General features: G+C 41.5%; 2 protein-coding genes across 2 annotated transcripts; one reads left to right on the forward strand and one right to left on the reverse strand.

Annotated features, from left to right (window-relative positions):
• Positions 1-100: 100 nt before the first annotated feature.
• On the reverse strand, positions 101-13,617 carry ptpn22 (protein tyrosine phosphatase non-receptor type 22). The gene is made up of 26 exons (XM_070967821.1): positions 13,352-13,617; positions 11,822-11,930; positions 11,272-11,348; positions 11,067-11,162; positions 10,865-10,903; positions 10,602-10,673; positions 10,336-10,395; positions 9,925-10,067; positions 7,523-7,589; positions 7,350-7,427; positions 7,086-7,172; positions 6,071-6,590; positions 5,908-5,988; positions 5,691-5,768; positions 4,104-4,175; positions 3,863-3,999; positions 3,503-3,530; positions 3,214-3,306; positions 2,995-3,063; positions 2,781-2,914; positions 2,619-2,646; positions 1,438-1,500; positions 1,212-1,315; positions 1,104-1,134; positions 933-1,016; positions 101-851 (listed from the first exon to the last, which is right to left on the reverse strand). Exons 1-26 carry the CDS (start codon positions 13,451-13,453, stop codon positions 790-792), a joined length of 2,514 nt encoding a protein of 837 aa, XP_070823922.1. The 5' UTR covers positions 13,454-13,617; the 3' UTR covers positions 101-789.
• A 2,086-nt stretch (positions 13,618-15,703) lies between these two features.
• LOC139335268 (uncharacterized) lies at positions 15,704-17,409 on the forward strand. The gene is made up of 3 exons (XM_070968790.1): positions 15,704-15,740; positions 16,580-16,912; positions 17,033-17,409. The coding sequence occupies exons 1-3, from the start codon at positions 15,707-15,709 to the stop codon at positions 17,407-17,409; spliced, it is 744 nt and encodes a 247-aa protein (XP_070824891.1). The 5' UTR covers positions 15,704-15,706.
• The last annotated feature ends 2,418 nt before the right edge of the window (positions 17,410-19,827 follow it).

Consider the following 19,827-nt stretch of genomic DNA (forward strand, 5'->3'; position numbering starts at 1 on the left):
TCATTTGAATATTTCTGTCAGTTTCCTGGATGATGAGTCAGTAGTGATCTGGTACCAATGTGATTTTGTTAAGTAGTAAAAAAAAAGAGAGAGACTTCATAGACTTTCTATATTTTTAATAAATAATTTTGTGTGTAACCAGCGTATGTAACACAGTTTAACGACACAGAAGCATATTCAATATGCACCACATTCTCTGTACCTTCACATATCCTTAAAAAGATGTTTAAGTCATTTAAAAGCTACAGATTAATGTGTGAATAATGGCATAGAAACAATACTAAGTGACACATGCTACACTGAATGAATTGTCTTTGTAACAGAAGCAGTGAGGTGCAGATCAACCTGATGCGATGTTCTACCCGTGTTCTCATTCCACACAAAAGGCACAAACGGACGTAACTAAATATACTCCTCATACACAAAGTTTAACCGTTAAAACAGAAGTGTAGGGCGTTTTTGATTGAACATTCAAGTGGTCCGAGCGGCTGGCCGTGTTGTTCAGCGAGGCATTGTTCAATAATTAGAGTCAGCTTTAGTTGATGTCCAGTACAAAATGCATCACGGCTGCAAACGAGGCACTTCCTGTTCTCTGCTGAAGGTGCGACTGTGCTGTGCGAGGCAGAAAGAACTGCTGTCAGTGCTTTTCAGGTCCACTGTATTTGATCCTCTGTGGTATCCTCAAGGGGTACTCGTGCTCAGCTTCCAATAGTTTGCTGTCTGATGTATCCTGATGCTCGCTGTCAGAGGAAAAGCTCCATTTTTGATGCTTAGAGAGGGACGACTGCCTCAAACCCAGGTCTCTGGGTAAGTCCTGGGGCCTTTTGGCTTTCCAAAACGGTTCCCAAATCCTGCAAAGATGAAGATGCTGTCATAAGAATTGTATGTAACATCATGCGGTTCACGTTGTGTTGAAGTAGATGCATGCCTACCAAATCTGAACACTGACGATGAGGCACCGTACGATGGAGGTGGTGTTCTCGGTTGAGCAGGAGGTGGTGGAGGGGCAGTTTTGGCTGAGAACACAGTTTTTAGGCATGTTAGCCCCGTTTGTAGGCATCAGCACATTTATTGAGCTGAAATTTAAAATAAGCGTCCCTTACGTTTTTGTTTGTGTCGAAAAAACTTCAAACTCTGGGTGAAGGAAACAAAAGCATAGGTTTAGTTTGCTGCGTTTTGTCAGTTTTCCAGCCGTGTGGCTCTTGTCTTACCCTCGTTCGGGACATGCCCTTGTCGTTGCTCTTGTCTGTTTTGTTTCCTGACGTTTCAGTGTTCAGAGAAGGCCTGCGGTTCACATCATGCTGCCCCGCTTGTGCTGATGAACACAGAAACACAGTCCATTGTGATCATTCTTATATGACACGCTCTGCCATGTCTAATAATAACGTGTGTGAAGAGCCACTGCATTGTGTGCAGCCCTTCACTGAAACTACTCACCACTTCCTCCTTCAGCCACGACCACAGGAGGCGAAGCGAGCTGTCGAAATGCAGTGAGGGGCTCTGCAGTGGAAACACAAAGATAAACTACAACATGACAAAGGCACAATTTTTAAGATTAATCATGAAAAGGACGACAACAAATCTGGCATTTCACAAATGAAGCATCCCGTCTTGTTTTGGGGAAACGATGTCCCCCAGTGGTGAAGACAGGTACCTCTAAATCCTAACTTCAACCTGCATGCTGCTTTGTGCTCAGTGCAATAGAGTGAAGCCTTGCAAAATGTGACAGACAACAGGAACTATTTGGTCACACACCTACACTGCTCCATTAAAGGACTGTCAACAAATCCAAGGAAAACACCAACATGTTACATCTGTATTATCTGTGTAAAGAGTCTGATTGAACTAGTTCCTGTTTAAAAGCTTTTAAAACACATCATCGAGCCACATCATCGTACTGATGTAATTGAGTCAAGCACACCAGCACACAAACTGAGACTGCAAATGGTCTCCAACGAACGCACCACTGAGCGACGTTTGGTAAAAACCACAGAGCGCAGCTGTCTCAAGAATTTAGCCCTTTTTTAAAGTGAACGCTCATAAACTGTTCCAAAGACTGAACTCCTCAGTAGATAAGATAAGATAAGATAAGATAAGATAAGATAAGATAAGATAAGATATTACTTTATCTATCCTAAGCTGAGGAAATTAAAATGTTACAGACAGCAATAATAGCAAGAATTAAAAGGAGATGCAGAAACAAACAAATGTATTGTTTTTGTATGTTAATATACAAAAAGAGTTTAGAAATAATACTGCCAATGGAGCGTTATTGAATTGCTCATGGTAAGAAATGATAAAATAATGTTTTGTACTGATGCACCGTAGGAAATATACAACAAAGTAGAAAAAATACAGAAGCACAGTAAGAAAATTTGTAAAGGATATCTGCAATGGCTATTAGCAAACCTTAAACATAAATAACGCAGAAACGAACAGGTCAGAACAAGTTAGAAAGTAGTAAGAGATGGACAAGCACGTAGCTGGTTTTGGTCTTTTCATGGGATATATAGTGAGATTTATATATATAGAAGAGAGAGACAGGCCAGCATCCTTTAACTGCCAGGCTGAGTAAAGTGAAAGTCCTCAGAGAGTCATCAGAAAATAAAACAGCTTACCTTGTCTTGAACTTTTAGCTCGAACACTCTGGGGAGAACAATTGAAAGCAAATGGAAACACCACTGAGTGGAAAACACTGAGCAGAGGAACAGAATATGAATCAGTGTCACTCCTTTTCTGGTTGTAACCCCCAGCTTTTAGCTCCACTTCATTGTCCTTACCTTGCTCCTGTTCATGACAACGTCGAGGAACTTCTTGGGCTGAGAGGTGCCATCCCACTCAGAGGACAAGCCCACCTTTGATGGGGGCTGCGTCGTCTGTTGGGGCTGAGGGCAGAGGCTGGTTTTCTGGTGAGCTGTTGGAAAAGAGCGCTTCACTTAGTCAACAAGCACATGAGTCAAACTGTGTGTCTCAAGGAGGCGATGATGCACTCACTCTCCTCCGTGGTGAGGATGAAGGACTCTGGGGTTCTCTCTGGAAGAGGAGGCGTCAGGCTCTCCTCAGCTGCACAACACAACAATCAAAAAGCAAGTTGACTTTAAACATCTATACAGCTTCTCTTGAAATGTTTCTGGTAGCCAACGATAATCTCAAAGCAAAGATCAACACAAGGTGATAGTCAATTCAGCCCTTCTCTCAGTCTGGCGAGCTTACTTTGAGGAAGCAGCGGAGGAGTCAGCGGGTCCAGAGGTGGACAGAAAGAGTTTGAAGTTGTGTTCGATGCAACATCAGGAAGCGTTACTGGTACTAAAGATATCACAAGATGGAACAAATCTATTGAAACGATTACACACATGCAGTAAATTCACAACAACTGGCACATAATATGATATAGAGTCTCCCTATGATTCCATAACATGATTTATGATTTTGTCAGCTGGTTTATTGATCAGCCAGGGCGGATACATCGGCTCTGAACATTGTGTTGTTATAAATATCTCACCTGTGAAGGTCATCCTTGCCCTCAGACTCTACAAGAAAGAGAAGTGTGGTGCTGTGACATAACTCATTGTGATGTTTGTACAGTATTTTTATACAGAGAAAACCATCAGTTCAGGAGTAAATTTCAGGTTTGTTAAAGGTTCACCACTTTGTGAACACATAATTGGATAAAGGATTAATACATGGGCTCAGGAACACTTCAGAAAACTGTTGTCAGTAAACATAGTTTGTTTGAAAATGATTGCGTTCAGCTGATTTTAGAATCGGTTGTAAATCTCTTACTTGAGCCCCTACTTTTGATGGTTATCTTTCAGAAGCACAGGAAGTCACACATCAGCCACTGAAGGGACTTGACTGATACCTTACTCCTCGCCCAAGGTTTCGTCTCATCCTGAGATGCAGTGGCAGCTGGTTTTGAGTAGTCAAACCACTCTGAAGACGTTCCTATTCTGTTCAGGTTCACGGCCGGCGTGACCTCTGACTTCTGTTCCACAGGAGCTGACAGCAAAACAAGAATAATCAATATTGTATTTAAGTCAAATCTACTATTGACAAGTGTTGTTATTTTAAAAGGATCATGATTTCTGATGTTTTGAAGTCACCTTGATCAATAGCCAACTCAAAGGATTCTGGGGTTCTCTCTGGAAGTGGAGGGACAGGTGAGGGGGGGCTGCCTGCAATATTGAATTAAGTATCATGGTTTGTTACGGTTTTTGGACTCAGTGTTGGTACAAGCCTGTTTCCAAAAAAGTTGGGACGCTGTGTAACACGTCAAGACAAAAAGAATATGAAGATTTAGAAAACACTGAAACCACATATCTAATTGAAAACAGCACAAAGAAAACATATCAAATGCTGAAACAGCAAAATTTAATTGTTTTTGACAATTATGTCCTTATTTTAAATTTGATGCAGCAACATGTTTGAAAAAAGTTTGGACAGTGGCAACGAAAGACTGGAGGAGATGTGAAATGCTGAAAGACAACAGCTGGTGGATCATCTCAGAGTTAATCAGGTTAACTGGCAGCAGGTGAGCAGCATGACTGGGTATAAAAAGAGGATCCAGAGAGGCTGAGTCTGTCTGAAGGAAAGATGGAGAGGGGTTCACCACTCTGTGACACACTGAGCTGACAAACAGTGCAACAAATTAAGAAGAATGTTTCTCAATGTAAAACTGCACAGAATTTGGGGACTTAATTGTCCACAGTACAAACTGTAATTAAAAGATTCAGAGAATGTGAGGAAATCTCTGTACACAAGGGACACGACCAAAAATCAGTACTGGCTGGCCGTGATCCTCAGGCCCTCAGACGGCACTGCATTGAAAACAGGCCGGATTGTGTAGTGGACGTCACTGCATGAGCTCAGGAAAACTTCCAAAAACCATCATCTGTGAACGCAGTTTGTCATTGAATCCACAAATACAAGTTAAAACTCTGCCATGCAAAGAGGAAACTGTATATAAACCAGATCCAGAAACGCTGCACCCTAATCTGGTCCTGAGAATCCATCGCCCAGAATCATGGTCACCGATTCCTCTGCGCTCAAGAGGAAAGGGACCATCTGGCTCATTATCAGCATGCAGTTCAAAAGCCAGCATCGGTGATGGTATGGAGGGCATTAGTGCACATGGCATGGCTAACCTGCACACCTGTGCAGGCTCCATTAATGCTGAACCATATATACAGCTTTTGAAGCAACATATGCTGCCAAGTAGACAACGTCTTTTTCAGGGAAGGCCTTGCTTATTTCAGCAAAACAACGTCAAACCACATTCTGCACGTATGCTAAACTGGCCCACCTGCAGTCCGACTTGCCACCCAAACAATCCACTTTCAAAATGACAGCAGTTGGTTTTGTCAAAAGAAGAGGTGATGCAGCGAGTGCTAAACACGACCCTGGCCCGACTTCTTTTGAAGCGCGTTGCAAAAAACAAGTTTCTCAGTTTCAACATTTGATATGTTTCTTTGTGCTATTTGTGGTTTAACATAAAGTTTCAGTGTTTGGCAGATCATCGCATCAAGTTTCTATTTACGTTTTACGCGGCATCCCGACTTTTTTGGGTTGTATCTTAACATCAAAGAACAGCTCCTACTTTGACAAAATGATTACATTCGTTAAAGTGCATTGAAAAACTAATAGTCTTCAGACATGTGGCATTAACAGATAAAACAGTGTTTGTTTCTCACCTCCCAACTCCCTGACAGCCTCAGCAGCAGCATTGGGTGGAATGATGACCATTAACCTTTCACAGGGATCTGAGTGCTCTGGGCGATATAACATGAATATCCTCGTAAGTCCAGGACAAATTAGCACACAGTAAGCACAACATGACAGGAAGAGAAGTAAGGGAATATGCTGAGAGTAAGCCTCATACAGACTGTTATCTACACTGAGAGCACCAACCTGCATCCACAGCCAGCATGTAGGATTCAGGGGTTCGCTGAGGTAGTGGAGGAGGTACCTCTTCATCTGTATCAACAGTACCTACAAAATGCACTTCAGTTAATACAAATATCTCCAAAATTAACCTCTGCTACCCTGTCTATGCACACATATGACCATTTACCTGAGGCAGGTGAGTTAAGGTCCAGAGTTTGGTCATTCAGAGACAAAGAAGGCATGCTGAAGATAGGGCTAACTGTCCATTCTTTGGTGTCTTGAGTGGAGTCCATTGGCATTTCCTCTGAGGAAGGGGAGCTCATTGGAGTGTCAAAGTAGGGGTCTTCCACCATCAGACAAATGGTTGCTGGTGGAGGGGTCAGTGATTGTATATTATTGCTCCTCTGTATCCTCTCCTCTACTGCAGGGGTTCTCTGGCTGGCATGCACCAGTTTGGGTGAGGTCCTGGGTCCATCCTGCAGGTCCTGGGTGATGGCCAGAACCTCAGGAAGGGTCTGGAACAGGTGCCTTTGCTGCTGGTCCCTCTGCATGTCCTTGACTCTCAAGGCAGTCAGACTTTCTGAAGGCAAGTGAGCGTGGTGCTGTGGTAAGACACTCCTTTCCTCATCAAGCAGGTCCAGCTCCTCACTCAGGTCAGAGAGCTCGCTTTCAGTGTCAGGCGTGAGAGCAGACGGGACCACCATCACCTGACCAGTTAAACAGGGAGTGTGAGTCACAACAGCTTTTTGAGAAATGCTTTAATGCTTATCAAATCTGAATTTTGCTGAATGCTTAGTATCATGGTGTGTGCAGTATGCAGTTATACAGGAAATCCAAGGCTTTTCATTGCCTAAGCAAAGTATGCAAAATGTGCTACATAAATAAAGCTGCTCTGTCTCGCATGACAGCTGAACGAATCTGTAATTTCTTGATAAGCAAGTAATGCAGAAGCTTTATTGAGACAAATGTCATAGTTCAGTTCTGAATCACACAGTCTGCAATCTGATTATTTTCCACTCAGATCACGTGACTGCAGTTTGTACCAATGTAACTGAAACCACAAGCCCGTCACAGCTGTTCTTTCTGCTTTGCTGGTTGTGATGGTAGTGCTTGTCAGTTGGTGTTGGTGGAGCATGTACTGTACAAAATACCCCCATCGTTTCTATGCACTCATTCACACAGGAGTGTTCCAGGTCGCTCACCTCATTTCTGTGGGTCTGATCCTCCATGGACTGCAGATACCTCTCAAAGAGTAACTTGATGGTTCTGTAGACTAGCTCATATTGTTCCTGAGGTGAAACAACAAAAACATGCTGTGAGGTGACAAAGGCCGGGGGCAAGACGTGCAATACAAAGTACGATACACCAGAAGAGCTTTGACAGAGGGAAGCACCTGAAATGTGATTCTGCTTGTTGGAAGATTTGTTACATGCGATGCTTTACTCCAAAAACAAAAAAGAAAGTACCTTGGTCTGAACCAGCGAGGGCCTCTGGGTTCTCATGTTTTGAACTAAGTCGTAGATATTGAAATCTGGAGTGATCATCTAAAAATAAGCACACACACATCAGCACAATACAGCTTGGATCTTTACTGTTAAATTAAGCGAGATCAGGTGAAGGAAGCAGTGGAATATCCCACCTGTTTCTTCAGGAGATTCCAAGTATAATCAATGACGCAGAGGGCTCCGGTTCTACCGCAGCCGGCACTACAACCACAGCAGCAAAAAGTCACATTTTGACCACTCAGCTCAGGGACATTTCAAAATGATTAGTCAAATAATGGTTAGTCATAGAGGAGCTGAAGAGGGCAGTTGCCATGTTGGTGTTTGCAAAGAACAGATTTTCAAACACAGTGTCATGATAATCTCGATTTTCTTGTACTCATTGTACTGCACTTGACACAACCACACCCATTCGGTACTCTAAACAGGTTGAAACAAATGCCGACAGTCAGTTCCAGTTCCTATAATGTAATCGTCTTAAAGCAGCTGGTCTTCTGAGACACACATAGATAGATAGAATTTGTTCATTCATAGTATCGCACAATTGTCCTCTATGCAGTGGTCCCAAGACTGAAATGTCATCAATAAAATGGTTATGATGCTTGTACGTAATCTAAAGCAAAAATCCCTGTGCTACTGAAGCTTATAATGTTCAATGCTATGGTAATTCTTCAGACTACAGCTAGTGGTTGGGTTGGATTAGTGTGATATCAGAGGTTTGTGACAGTCTGTCCTTTTCCTGCGGGGGTTGAGGAAAAAAATCACTTTTTGCAGCAAAAACTCTCTGACAGCAGCAGCTGTCGTGGTGATATCACTCAGAGGTGGAGCCTGCCGTGTAGGCTGGATCTGCCACTGACTCAACATTCCACTTAGGACACGTCACGCTCAAAAAGGTGTGGGCTCGTCATGGCGTGGCATGCTTCATATACATACATACATATTGTCAGCTAACAAAAGAACAATCAGATACAGCATTGTGTGCACTTCAGTGCTCTTTCAAATAACATATTTATGAATACAAAGGGAATGACTAATTTAAGCCAACTCAGTCTTTATGCATCATCCATATTTGGAAAATAAATTTCACTTTCCATCTTACTAAACAATGAACAAATCCTTCTTCCTTTCAAATGCCCCATATCCCAACCAAAGCCAATTTAATGTATGTTTGCACACCCGAAAAACATTTAATGTCACTCCTTTCCACTGATTCACAGACATCACTGAGTTAGTGCACGTTTCAGTAAAACAGTAGACGTAAGTGTCAGTGCTGGAAAAACTCAGGGGAATTGCCCACACGTACACTTAAAAACCTAGTGGGTCGTTGGCTACCCGCCAACGCACACTTCCTGTCTCAAAGAGGAGAGACGAGGTACCTCACCTCTGAGGTTTAACGTAGGGGACACATACATGCTGCCCACAGCAAAATAGGGATTAGACAATGAAAACCAAAGTCTGATTCTTCAGTGTAGTCGCTGCTTGCATTAAAGTTTTCACACAGTGAATAGAGAAATCTCATGCATTGACACAGTTCACCTCGTGGTACTGGCACAAAACAAGCCCTGTCCATCCAGTAATACGAATCATTATAAATTTTACTTTTATAGCACCTTTCATACAGCATATAACATACTTCTCTAACGCTTTACAGAAAATTGCAGTGTGCAAGTGTTCAAAAGAGTTTTTTGAGGAAATTTACAGAAGCCGTCAAATATTTTTGTGAAGGCTGTTTGAGGTCCTAAAACATTCAGAGCTTTGTAAACTAGCTGTATAATTTTCAAACATATTGTAAAGGAGACAGGGAGCTCGTGAAAGGATGCTACCAAAGTGTGATGTGCTGTCATCTATTTGTTTAGGTTAAGCTGCATTTTGCCCAAGCTGAGGTCTGTTCATGAATCATTTGGGTAGTTCAGTTAAAAGAGAAACTGCAGCAGTCAAGATTACAGAAAATCAAAGCGCAAATCATCAGGAAGTCCAAGATAAGGCCTGAGTGTTAAATTTAGGAGGTTGAAAAGGGTAAAAAATGATACCTGAGCTGTTAGCATCTGAACCTGAGTTTCAATTCAGCCCCTTTACAATAATCTCTCTTTTTTTCTGTATTTAATTTTAAATAGTTGTAATTCATCCAAGTTTATAATGTTCTTTAGACAGTCAAACACTGTAGGGGTTGTTGGGCGCTGCATAAACACAATTGCTACACCATTTTCCTATATGATTTGGCCCAGTGAGAGCAGGTACAGTGAGACTAGTGGGCCGAGCATGGAGCCCTGTGGAACTCCATACAGGATGTGATGTTAAGTGAGAGAGGAACCAGTTGAGAACCTTTTACAGAAATTCCACCTGAATATAGGCCCAGTACAATAAGTGCAGAGAAATATTACCCACATCAGCACTTTCTCTGCAGATGTTATTATTACTAAGAAAGCTATTTAGTTGTTTGTATCGTGCAAACAGGCTGAAAAAGACCAGAAATTATTCATCATAGATGGATCAAGATTGTTTTTCTAAAGCAGAATCAAGTTCCATAAGAATTCCTGACCTGCAGTGGATGCAGATGGGGATATCCTCGTGGGCTTGATTGGAACGCATCTCATGCAGCATTTCCAGAATGGGAGGGATGGAGTCTGGTACACCGTGATCTGGCCAGTTAACGTAGTGCAGCTGTGTCAATGTTCGGCTACACTGGAAGAAACAAAAGCATTGCAGACAATGACAACACAAGCGTTTTTTCAGAGCACATTTAATAACAAGACTAATACATTTACAATGCTTTTTGCTTCTGTATGTCATCGTGAAAGCTGAGGAGTTACAGAAATCAAATGATTTTGGTCAACTTTATGTCTCAAAGTCTTTGTAGCAGCTAACAACATGACAGATGATAATCTTCTGCCTGTCTCAGGAGAATTACCCCAACAGTTGTTCTCACAGTTGGGGCATAAACACTACTTACGTTGCAATAAGTCACCCGTAACATCCTTGTCAGATAATCTCCTTTATTTTCCTCAGAATCCTGTTAAAAAACAGCCAGCAGTGCATCTTTAAGAGGAGTTGTTGCTGTTTAAAAGAGATGTGAATATGTGCATTTCTTTTTATTGCATAACAAAGTGTCATATGACACAGGTGTGGTGTGAAGATAGCGAGAAATGACAATGTCAGCATATGTTATGGAGCTTCTTTAAAGTAGGAAGTGCAACTTGTGAGAATAAAAGTACTCACACAGTAAACTGTAAATGGCTCGCAGACAAACGGCTGCTCTTGTTTCTGTGGCCAGTATCGCTCGCACTTTTTCTGCAAAAAAAGGTAAGGACAGCACAGAGTTTCTCACTCAGTTCTAGCCAGTCTTCACACATTAAACCAAAACATGCAATGAACAAGCTGAAGGCAAACTGACGCACAAAATGCAGAAGTATTGACAGTATACAGTATACTATGCAGCACAGTGTGTCTGCGGAATGTGGAAATGTAGAAAACTTTGTTACCTTTCCCATCTCAAATTCTCGACAGGCCATCACTACGACCTAAAACCAAACAATACGAAATACAGTGAGCCAAAATATAGCATGCCCTCATCTTTGCTGAGTTCCCATGCAGGTAAAGAGCTCCATTCATCATTTTTACCACTGAAACATGAGAATAGTTGTAATGAGAGCTACATGATGTGTTATAACACCTTGCTCATACCTGTATGTTGTACTCCCAAAGCATCCTCAGGAAGTCCAGCACTGTGTGAGGAAGAGGACCCTGAGTGGCAATGTAGGCCCTGGACCCTGCCACTCCCTGCAGAGAAAACACGGCTTATAGTCAGAGGATGCTGCACAAACCACATTAGTTACATACATGCACTGCAAATACAGTTTATATGAACTAAAGGGATTCTCCGATTTACCTTGATGAAACTGGCGTTGATGTAGTCTGTGTCATTTTTAGATGTGGTGAAAGTGAGCTTTACCCTGCTGTGGTCAACTGAGTGGAGAAGAATATGTAGTTAATATATGAACATATTAATATGTTTGTAATATGAACAACTCAGGAGTCATTGACCGTGCTGTACATTTTCACTCCCTAAACCTGTTGCACAGAATTACAATAAAATAGAAATAGCCTAAATATGCTCTTGATTTTAGATGGATAAATGTGTCATAAATAACCCTTTGTATAATTTCAGGTCATCATATACATAAAAATGTATTAACAGACACTACTTGCATCTAAACGTCATACTGTGCATTACTGTGGGCCCATGATTCTTTGATCCATCTACGTTTCTCTTCAGCATTAATGTGTGAGGCGTATGAACACATGGAAGTAAAAGCTTTTAGAAATATCTTATCTGACGCCATCTTAAGTGACTTAATTCAGAATTCTATTTATCGTCTTATGCAGAAGCACAAAAGACAAAGTGAAATTTTCACAGACGTGTGTTGAGCGAAGCTTACAGGGAACAATGTCCTTGTATCGGTTCTTCTTGATGTTATCCTGCTTTTCTGCCGTCTTGGTCGGGTAGGTCTTGTCAGTGCGGTACTTAGTTGACTGGTTTTTCAACCTCTGAAAAACATTACAGAAATTTAATCCAACCACAGACATACCTTTATGAAGCGTAATGTTTCTGTCTTGTTGAGGCTGTGCCAGAGAGGTTCAGCTCCGTGCTCATTTTGAGCTCTTATTTGATCTTGGTGCTGCTGTGTTAGATTCCCAGTAGTATGTATCTCTGTAGGGTGTCAGATGTTTATGATATGCATTTCACACTATCTTGACCTTGTGTTCTACAGACATATAGCTGTAAGCTGATAAAATGCACATTGACAAAACATGACAGCTGCAAACAGGAGGAAAATGGTTGTCTACTGGTCATACATTTCAACATGTAGCCTTAGTTTATGTTGACACGATACTGCTGTGACTTAAAGTTATGACAGCTGTGGTGTAATTGTATTATTAAAACCTATTTTTTGCCACATTTTCACACTTGTTCAGTCTTACAGGAGAGTCAGGAAGAAGAGGGGGCAAATGCGAAGCATATTAGATGTGACTACATGCACAATGGTCACACATGGTCAGTTTTGGTGTGATTCAACCCTGGGTGACCAGAATTTGTGACTCACTTCACTAGAAACTGACACAACGGCGTCCAAACGGAGAGGATTTCCATCCGGAACTTACTGTGCAGAAGGTTTGACGCTCACATTTAAGTCATGGCACGTCCATGCTTACAGGATTTGTTAAGACACTGGTCTTTTTGTTTAGAGGCCAGTTCTCACAGTTCCAAACAGTCTGCTAAAGGCCTCGCAGACCATCTGTGCAGCTTACACCACAGAGTGCTTTTTGTTCACAAAGGAAGTGATGCAATGGACCCCTTCCTCTGGAGCTGTCGGGGTGGTAGCAGCATGACAGCAGAAGGGCAGCATGTGAAGCACACGGTGCCGTCCTAAGGCACTGGCATGTCACTCATCACCACGGCAGCAGACCGCAGATGATGTCACCCTCGGTTCAAGACTTCTGAGGAAGACTTTTCTGGGTTTACACATGCGCTTCCATGTGAGAACATACACGTACTGTTACATGTATACAAACACGACAGACAGATGAGCAAATGATCGACTACTTGAATGATCTTTGTTAGCTGTTAGATGTTATCGTGCATGTGACTACAGGTCTTCCTCATTCATATGCCTTCAGTGACAAGCATCAGTGCAAAGAGGAAGCACAGCAGTGGCGCTGGAGCCATTGACACAATAGCAGCGTGTTTCTTCCCCGAACATGCCTTTTGTGAACATTTGGAAGAGTGGAAAGTAATGAACTTTCCCTCTCATTGTGCTTACTGTCAGTTCAGTCACTACAAACAAGCATAGCAGTTATGACATGGTTTCCGATGACATGATAATGAAAGCCAGAGGTGAAAGGTGTCATCTACGAGGAGCCTTCATCTACAGTACAACTCCAAACAGTAAAAGGAACAAAACACTCACCACAAACTCCCCACCAATTCCGTTGGGTGATTCCTCGTCCACCGCCTTCTGTCTCTCCAGCTGGGCCAGCAAGCTCCTCAGTATCTGGGCTTGATGCTCCATGGCTGGCTGTACAGTACACTGCCTGGGATGGGGCACCTTTCACAGGCATGTCAGGACACAAAGGTCCTCGTCCACGGGTCATGGATTAGGGTTGCCAACACTTGGGTTCAGGGCGGTGGCACTGCTGCACAGATCACTTCTCTATTGTAACACTCACATCAAGGAACTGTTGTGAGGGAACGCATGAACTGTCTTAGAGGAAGCAAGAGTAAGCAAACAGGTTCTGTGGTCAGATTAAAAACATCGCCGCGCCCCCTGGGTGTCTCTCACTGGGTCCTAAAGTCACCCGGGTGTTTGGTTGCGTGACAGCCTCACAGAGGGAAACACCCACAAAGACAGTGGGCCACACATTTATGCATACAAACAAGCACAAGCAGCTGCTCCTACCCAGAGCCAGAGTGCAATGCAGGAAGTCTAGCCTGTTGGACAACATTCAGGACCCACAGGAGGAGGGATGTGGGGAGGCATGGAGGCAGAGACAGAAGGAGTGGTGAAGAGAGAGAAAGTGTCTGAGAATCCTGAAAATCCTGATGTTCTAAGCCAGCAATAAGCAGCAACACACTCAACTGTCTATGTCTTCATTTATGCCTCCTGTGTGTCTACAGTCAGCATTTGTTTTGGTAAAAAAAAAAACAAAAAGAAAACCACAACTCACAGTAGCTGAGGTGAATACTGTCAAGTAAATTCTTCTCTTCTGTTTCTCATTAACCTCAAATTATCAACTTATTGTAGTTTGTTTTTGGGGGTTAGCTCCTCTCATTGCTAAATAATTAAAGTAAGCTTTAATGAGCAATGAGACGAGCTCTGTTTCAAGGAACTATAGGCATTAAGTCCACTGTACAACACATGTGCTTATTATGTAAAGCAAGCTGGTTGTTAATAAGAGTATGAACAGTATACAATAAGAACATCCTGTATAACTATGACATTAGGATGAAAATACCAGTTACAGATGATCAGAGAGCAGGCTTACCAGAGACGCTGAGGTGCAGCTCAGGTGAGAGGAGGCAGCCTACTCATGAAGAAAGAACACCTTTCGTCATTTAAGTGACATGATGAGGACAACAACAGATTGAACCCTTCATTCAGCAGGTGTTGGACACTACATCAGTACCAGGGTGACATCTAGTGGCTTTAAGGTGAACTTACACAAAGTGCCAGTCTGACGTGAAACTGAGAGGTTCAATCTGTTCAGTGGTTTGAGGGATATTTCTGTCAAAACCATCATCAGATAGAAACACAGACGATTTAAGTGACTGAGTGAAATGATGAGTGCTGGAGGGAGTATACAGATCCTTTAAGTAGGCGAAAGTACTAATTTCACACAGTAAAAAAAACTTTGTTACAGGTAAAAGTTCTGCACTGAAAATGTTAATCAAGTAAAATTATGTAAGTAGAATCAGAAAAATATACTATATTCTGCACTGCTACTCAGTGCAGAAAAGTGATTCCTTTGACTCTTGTTTCATTACATGTATATGTATTATTATCACTAATGCATTAATGAAAGAGCAGGATTTTAATGTTTCGACCGCAAATAATGATGATTTTCATTATGGATTGATCTGCTGCTTATTCCACCATGAACCGATTGACTGTCAGGTTAATGAAAATTCAGACCTTCACAAAGCTTGTTTTGTCAAAATAACATTCAGAATTTCCTAAAAATAAACCCAAATTGTTCAAATAGAAAGGCAAAGTAGCAAAAATGACTGAAATGATTATCAAAATCGTTGTTAACTCATCCGTTATTTTCAGCTCGACTTGTACAAATTGTTGGGTAGTTTAATTAACAACAAAACGTCATATTTTAAAGATTTTGTATGTTTTTTTTACGCATAAAGCTGACACCTCTATCAGTGAAGTTGTCAGATAAATGCAAACTACAATATTTGCTTCTGAAATGTAGCGGAGTAGAAGTAAAACAAGTACCTACGATGTACCTACAATGTGTACTACAATACTCAAGTAAATGGACTTAAACCACTAGATTATACTGTTCAGGCGTGTTGCCATGTTACAATGTAGTTTCTCCCTTTATGAAACCAAGGCTCTACTTGTTTCAAGGGGCTTTATAATGACACATGCAGACATGAAAGCAGTGGCACTGGTTTTGTGCAGTTTGAGTCTTCGGGACATATCAACTTGTAAAAGCACCTCTGTAACCCACAATGCACCTACAGGAAGCTGCGATGACCTCAGTCCACGCTACAGCTTCCTGGCAGATTTCGTACACTTCGTCGTAAGATCAAAATGAAGATACTGTGTCTGACTTTGCTTTTTCATGGTGAGTGAGATAACATTTCCAACTTTGATTTTCTGTTCCTCCTGGAAAATACAAAGTAAATAATAACATACATTTAAGGAGGTGGGTTAGTTTTTCAAATATCTGTATCAACAAAGTTTGATAGTAACTGTAATTTTACTCATAATCTTAATTTTTATTTTTTTTTTACTCTAAAATGAATTTCTACATCTTACATTTACACTGTGAACTCCTATTCTCTATTGTTTTATTTATTGTTTACTGTAGTGTTAGGATATGTCTGTCTTTATTCTTCGTGCCTGTGCACTGTTTTCTTTAGTGTCAGAAACGTCTTGTCTTGTCTCACCGTGGGATAGTGGGAAACATAATTTTGATTCCTTTGTATGTCTACAAGTGAAGAAATGACAATAAGCTGATTTTGACTTTGAAAGTGAAAAGTGTAACAGTGTCCAGTGGCGCTGGAGTAACCACTGTGCCACATTTAAACACAGACAAACTTTTGAAAATGCATTTAAGCAAATGAGTGCTTTGATATAAGTGCATGATTTTTGGATACACTTTCATGTTCCACTCTCACATCATGTGATCATTCTTACTCCAAACGGGAAATGTACACCATCTACCTGACGTGGAACTATTTACTATGCATGTAAAAAAAGACTTTCACTTGTAGAAAACCAGAAGCCGAACAGGATGAGAGTATCTTTCATAAGTTAACAGCTGAAAATGAACCTGTGCCGCCAAACCCACATGCAAGTGTGCAGGGTTAATATTAAATCAGTTTGAGTCAAATTGAAAGTTGAACATGCTGTGGACAACTGCTGTGGCAAGTTTAATCCTGGCCGGACTCTTTCTTTCAGCAACTCTTCAGCTCCAGTGTGATAAAGGGCAGATCACGGCGCACATCGGTGGTGAATTCTTGCTTGTCTGCAAGTATGACACACAAACATTCCGCTACAATAAAAAGTACTGGTGCCAAGGGGACTCCAAAAGCACCTGTGAGATTGTGGCAGATTCGGAGGGCGGCGGTACAAAGAAAAACACACACAGGTTTCACGTAATTGATGCAAGAGTAAGGGGACTGTTTGTGAAAGTCACAGATCTCCAGTTTGAGGACACTGGCGTGTACTGGGTTGGGATTGACAAAGTATATGCTGACATCATGACTTCAGTAAATGTGGTTATCACTGAAGGTAAGAGGAAACCAGAAGCTTTTGATTAGCTTGGAAAATGCATATTACAGTCCGAATATAAATGAGATCTATGGCCTGCATTTGCACATTTAATACTCTCTACTGTTAAGCTGAATGATTTCAAACATTACTTCTTTGTGCCAGTTCCAGTATCTAAACCCAGGCTTTGGCCCCTGACGTCTCTGGCAGACAGGCCGACATGCTGGGGGCAGCCAGTGACAGTGCGCTGTGGTTGTACAAAGGGCACTGGCGTCCGTTATTCCTGGTATCAAAACACTCAGCAGAAGGACGTCCTGCTTCACCACTCACCAGACTTATACCTACACTGTGGCAGAGTGGATAAGGACAGCGATTACTACTGCGTTTGCCGTAATGACATAAGCAGCCAGGGGAGTGATATCCTCTCTGTGCAGGTTCCCATGCCTGCAGACAGCAGCTGTATCTATGTCATTAACATGCAGGGTAAGGACAGATGGGGTGTTCTATTCTCTCCTTGAAATATCAATGCAACACATGCACAAAGAATAAAAATATTTTTATTATAACTGATTCAGATGTATCATCATTACACAGTAAGTACTAAAGCAACAAAAAGACATTAAACATTACAGCATGATCATAATACTTCACAAGAAACAGTCCCAGAATCTCCTATAATTGCGTCACTCTGTCTGTTATTGTTAAAGTTCATGAAGGTTATTGTGCTTTAATGACAGCTTGCTGTTTGTTTTAAGTAAACTAAAACTGCACTGATATCAAAATCATATATTATGGAACATTGTTTTATTATTGTCTTTAAAATGACCAAACTTATGTGTATTGTTTGACGAAAGCGTGTGTGCCATCTGTTGGTTTTACTTTGGCTCCTAGTGGTCATGTTAAAAATTACACTGTGAAAGAAAAAAAAAAAAAAAAGTAGAGCATACCAACTCTGCCCCTCAGCGACTTCAGAGATCTGACACAGAACACATAGACTACACCATTTTTCTACAGATGAAACATCATGCCATCAGTATTATATTATAAAGATCAAAAACTCTAATAAAAATCCTCTTCAAGGGACTTGAAGAAGGAATATCATACATTATAAACAGGTTTAAAATGTACAGACAGCGCCTGATTTGCCTTGAGGCTGCTGTGGTCTCCTGATTGCACAAGATCCAAGTTCATAAAGAATGTCATTGTAATGTTTTTCCTCTTAAATCATCAGACCAACCCATTTATGACTGCGCACACAGAATGAGCACCACCACGGCAACAACTCCGCCTCTGTCAACCTGCCAACCTACCAGGAAATCCCACTCTGACTCAGGAAACCAGTCTTTACAACTCAATCAAACTGATCCAGATCTGTTTTTCAGCAGGTTTGAGCGCAGTTTTAGTCACTTTGATGGAAATAATAAGGGTCAAACAGAGATTCATTCACAGCACTGTAGTCTGAAATGCAGTAATCATGTTCTTGTTTTTTCAGGTCATGGACAGGGCTGCCATTCTGGTATATGCTGCTGCGTTGGGGTTCTTTTGCATCCTTGCTGATTTTTCTGTGCATAGTGATCGAATGTGCAAAGGCAAGACACAAGCAGGTGAAGAGGAAGAGGAGGGTTCGTTTCAAACAGATGCCCCATTTGGCTCAGTGAACTGGATGTTACAGTGGGAGTTCAGTGGAAGTCATATCAGCCACTGTGCTTTATTGCTACCAAGGTTCTTTGATAACGTGATACTTGTGAAGAGTCTGGGTCATCATGTGCGTCAGCATGTTTATCATTTCTACTTTATTTCAAATGATAGCTTTCCAGTGCCACAATGCACAAACACAAGTCACCTCAGCCCCTTGCTCGCTTTACCAGGCTTTCCAGTTTAAGGAGGCTAAAAGAAACAAAACAGGAATGAATGTCACCACATGGCACTGAACCCGTTTTAATAAAGATAAGATAAAACTTTATTGATCGCACGCCGGGGAAATTAAGTCGTTACAGCCAGCAAGTATTAAAAAGCAAAAACAGTGGCATAGAAGGGTCATGATAAGGAGGATACAGGACAAAGAATAAAAAAAATCAACCATGTACATTATGTACAGATTATGAAAATACGAATTGCCATAAAAATACTATTGCCAATATTCTTATGAGAAGAACTACCAATGCCACATGTTGAATTGCACTTGAGAAATGCTGTTGCATAAAACGCACAGGTCTATGTCTCTGTAAAATATGTACAGTTTATAAAAATACTGTATGGATGATAAATATAGTGCTTGTACTATTGCACAGTTGAGAGAAAGGAGGGAAAAACAGAGCTTCGATGAAGCCAGCTGTGACTGATGACTAATGATGAGAGCAGAGAGCAGGCGTCGCCCAGTGACACTCTGTGAGCGTTTCCTTTTTGTTCATTAGAATTTAGCGTTTATTTTCAGTCCGTTCCTCCTTGTAAACAAAGCAAACAATAGAGCATTATGAAACGGGGGGCGTATTGCAGATCCTGGAAAGCCAAACCCAAAGATCCCGGTGCTCATCTCCACCACGTTCAGACCAGCAGGGTCCTAATGAGGTCCACGCAGCCATGACTTTGATGCTACTCGAAGTCAGTGAAGGCAGTGGAGGAATGTGTGTAAATTAAAATGTAAAATGTAAAAAAAGCTTGCAGCTGTTGGTGTTTCTGTCTCGGCAAAGGTAAATCAGTTGCAATTACTACAGTAGTACCGGGAACTTTTATGATGGGTGATGCAGAACAAGGAGCGTTTCTTCAGAATTTAAAGAAGTGCAATTACCCCACCTAGATATTTAGAAACTAATCTCTTAGGCAAACATTGAATCAGCTCTGAAGTGTTTTATGACATTGAAGTATAAAGTTTGAACTGGCATGATAAAAATTCCAAGAGGGGACAGAGAAATGCAGCGTCTATAACCGGCCTCCCA

The sequence above is a fragment of the Chaetodon trifascialis genome, chromosome 8 (genome assembly GCF_039877785.1).
Source record: "Chaetodon trifascialis isolate fChaTrf1 chromosome 8, fChaTrf1.hap1, whole genome shotgun sequence".
NCBI lineage: Eukaryota > Metazoa > Chordata > Actinopteri > Chaetodontiformes > Chaetodontidae > Chaetodon > Chaetodon trifascialis.

Excerpts from the sequence above, each read along its gene's own strand:
- ptpn22 (XM_070967821.1), bottom strand. The coding sequence starts at position 13,453 with ATGGAGCATCAAGCCCAGATACTGAGGAGCTTGCTGGCCCAGCTGGAG. Across the intron at positions 5,769-5,907 it reads CATGCTGGCTGTGGATGCAG|AGCACTCAGATCCCTGTGAA; the intron begins GTTGGTGCTCTC and ends TATATCGCCCAG. Across the intron at positions 1,501-2,618 it reads AGCTAAAAGTTCAAGACAAG|AGCCCCTCACTGCATTTCGA; the intron begins GTAAGCTGTTTT and ends TTTCCACTGCAG.
- LOC139335268 (XM_070968790.1), top strand. The coding sequence starts at position 15,707 with ATGAAGATACTGTGTCTGACTTTGCTTTTTCATG. Across the intron at positions 15,741-16,579 it reads TCTGACTTTGCTTTTTCATG|CAACTCTTCAGCTCCAGTGT; the intron begins GTGAGTGAGATA and ends TCTTTCTTTCAG. Across the intron at positions 16,913-17,032 it reads AAATGTGGTTATCACTGAAG|TCAAACATTACTTCTTTGTG; the intron begins GTAAGAGGAAAC and ends AGCTGAATGATT.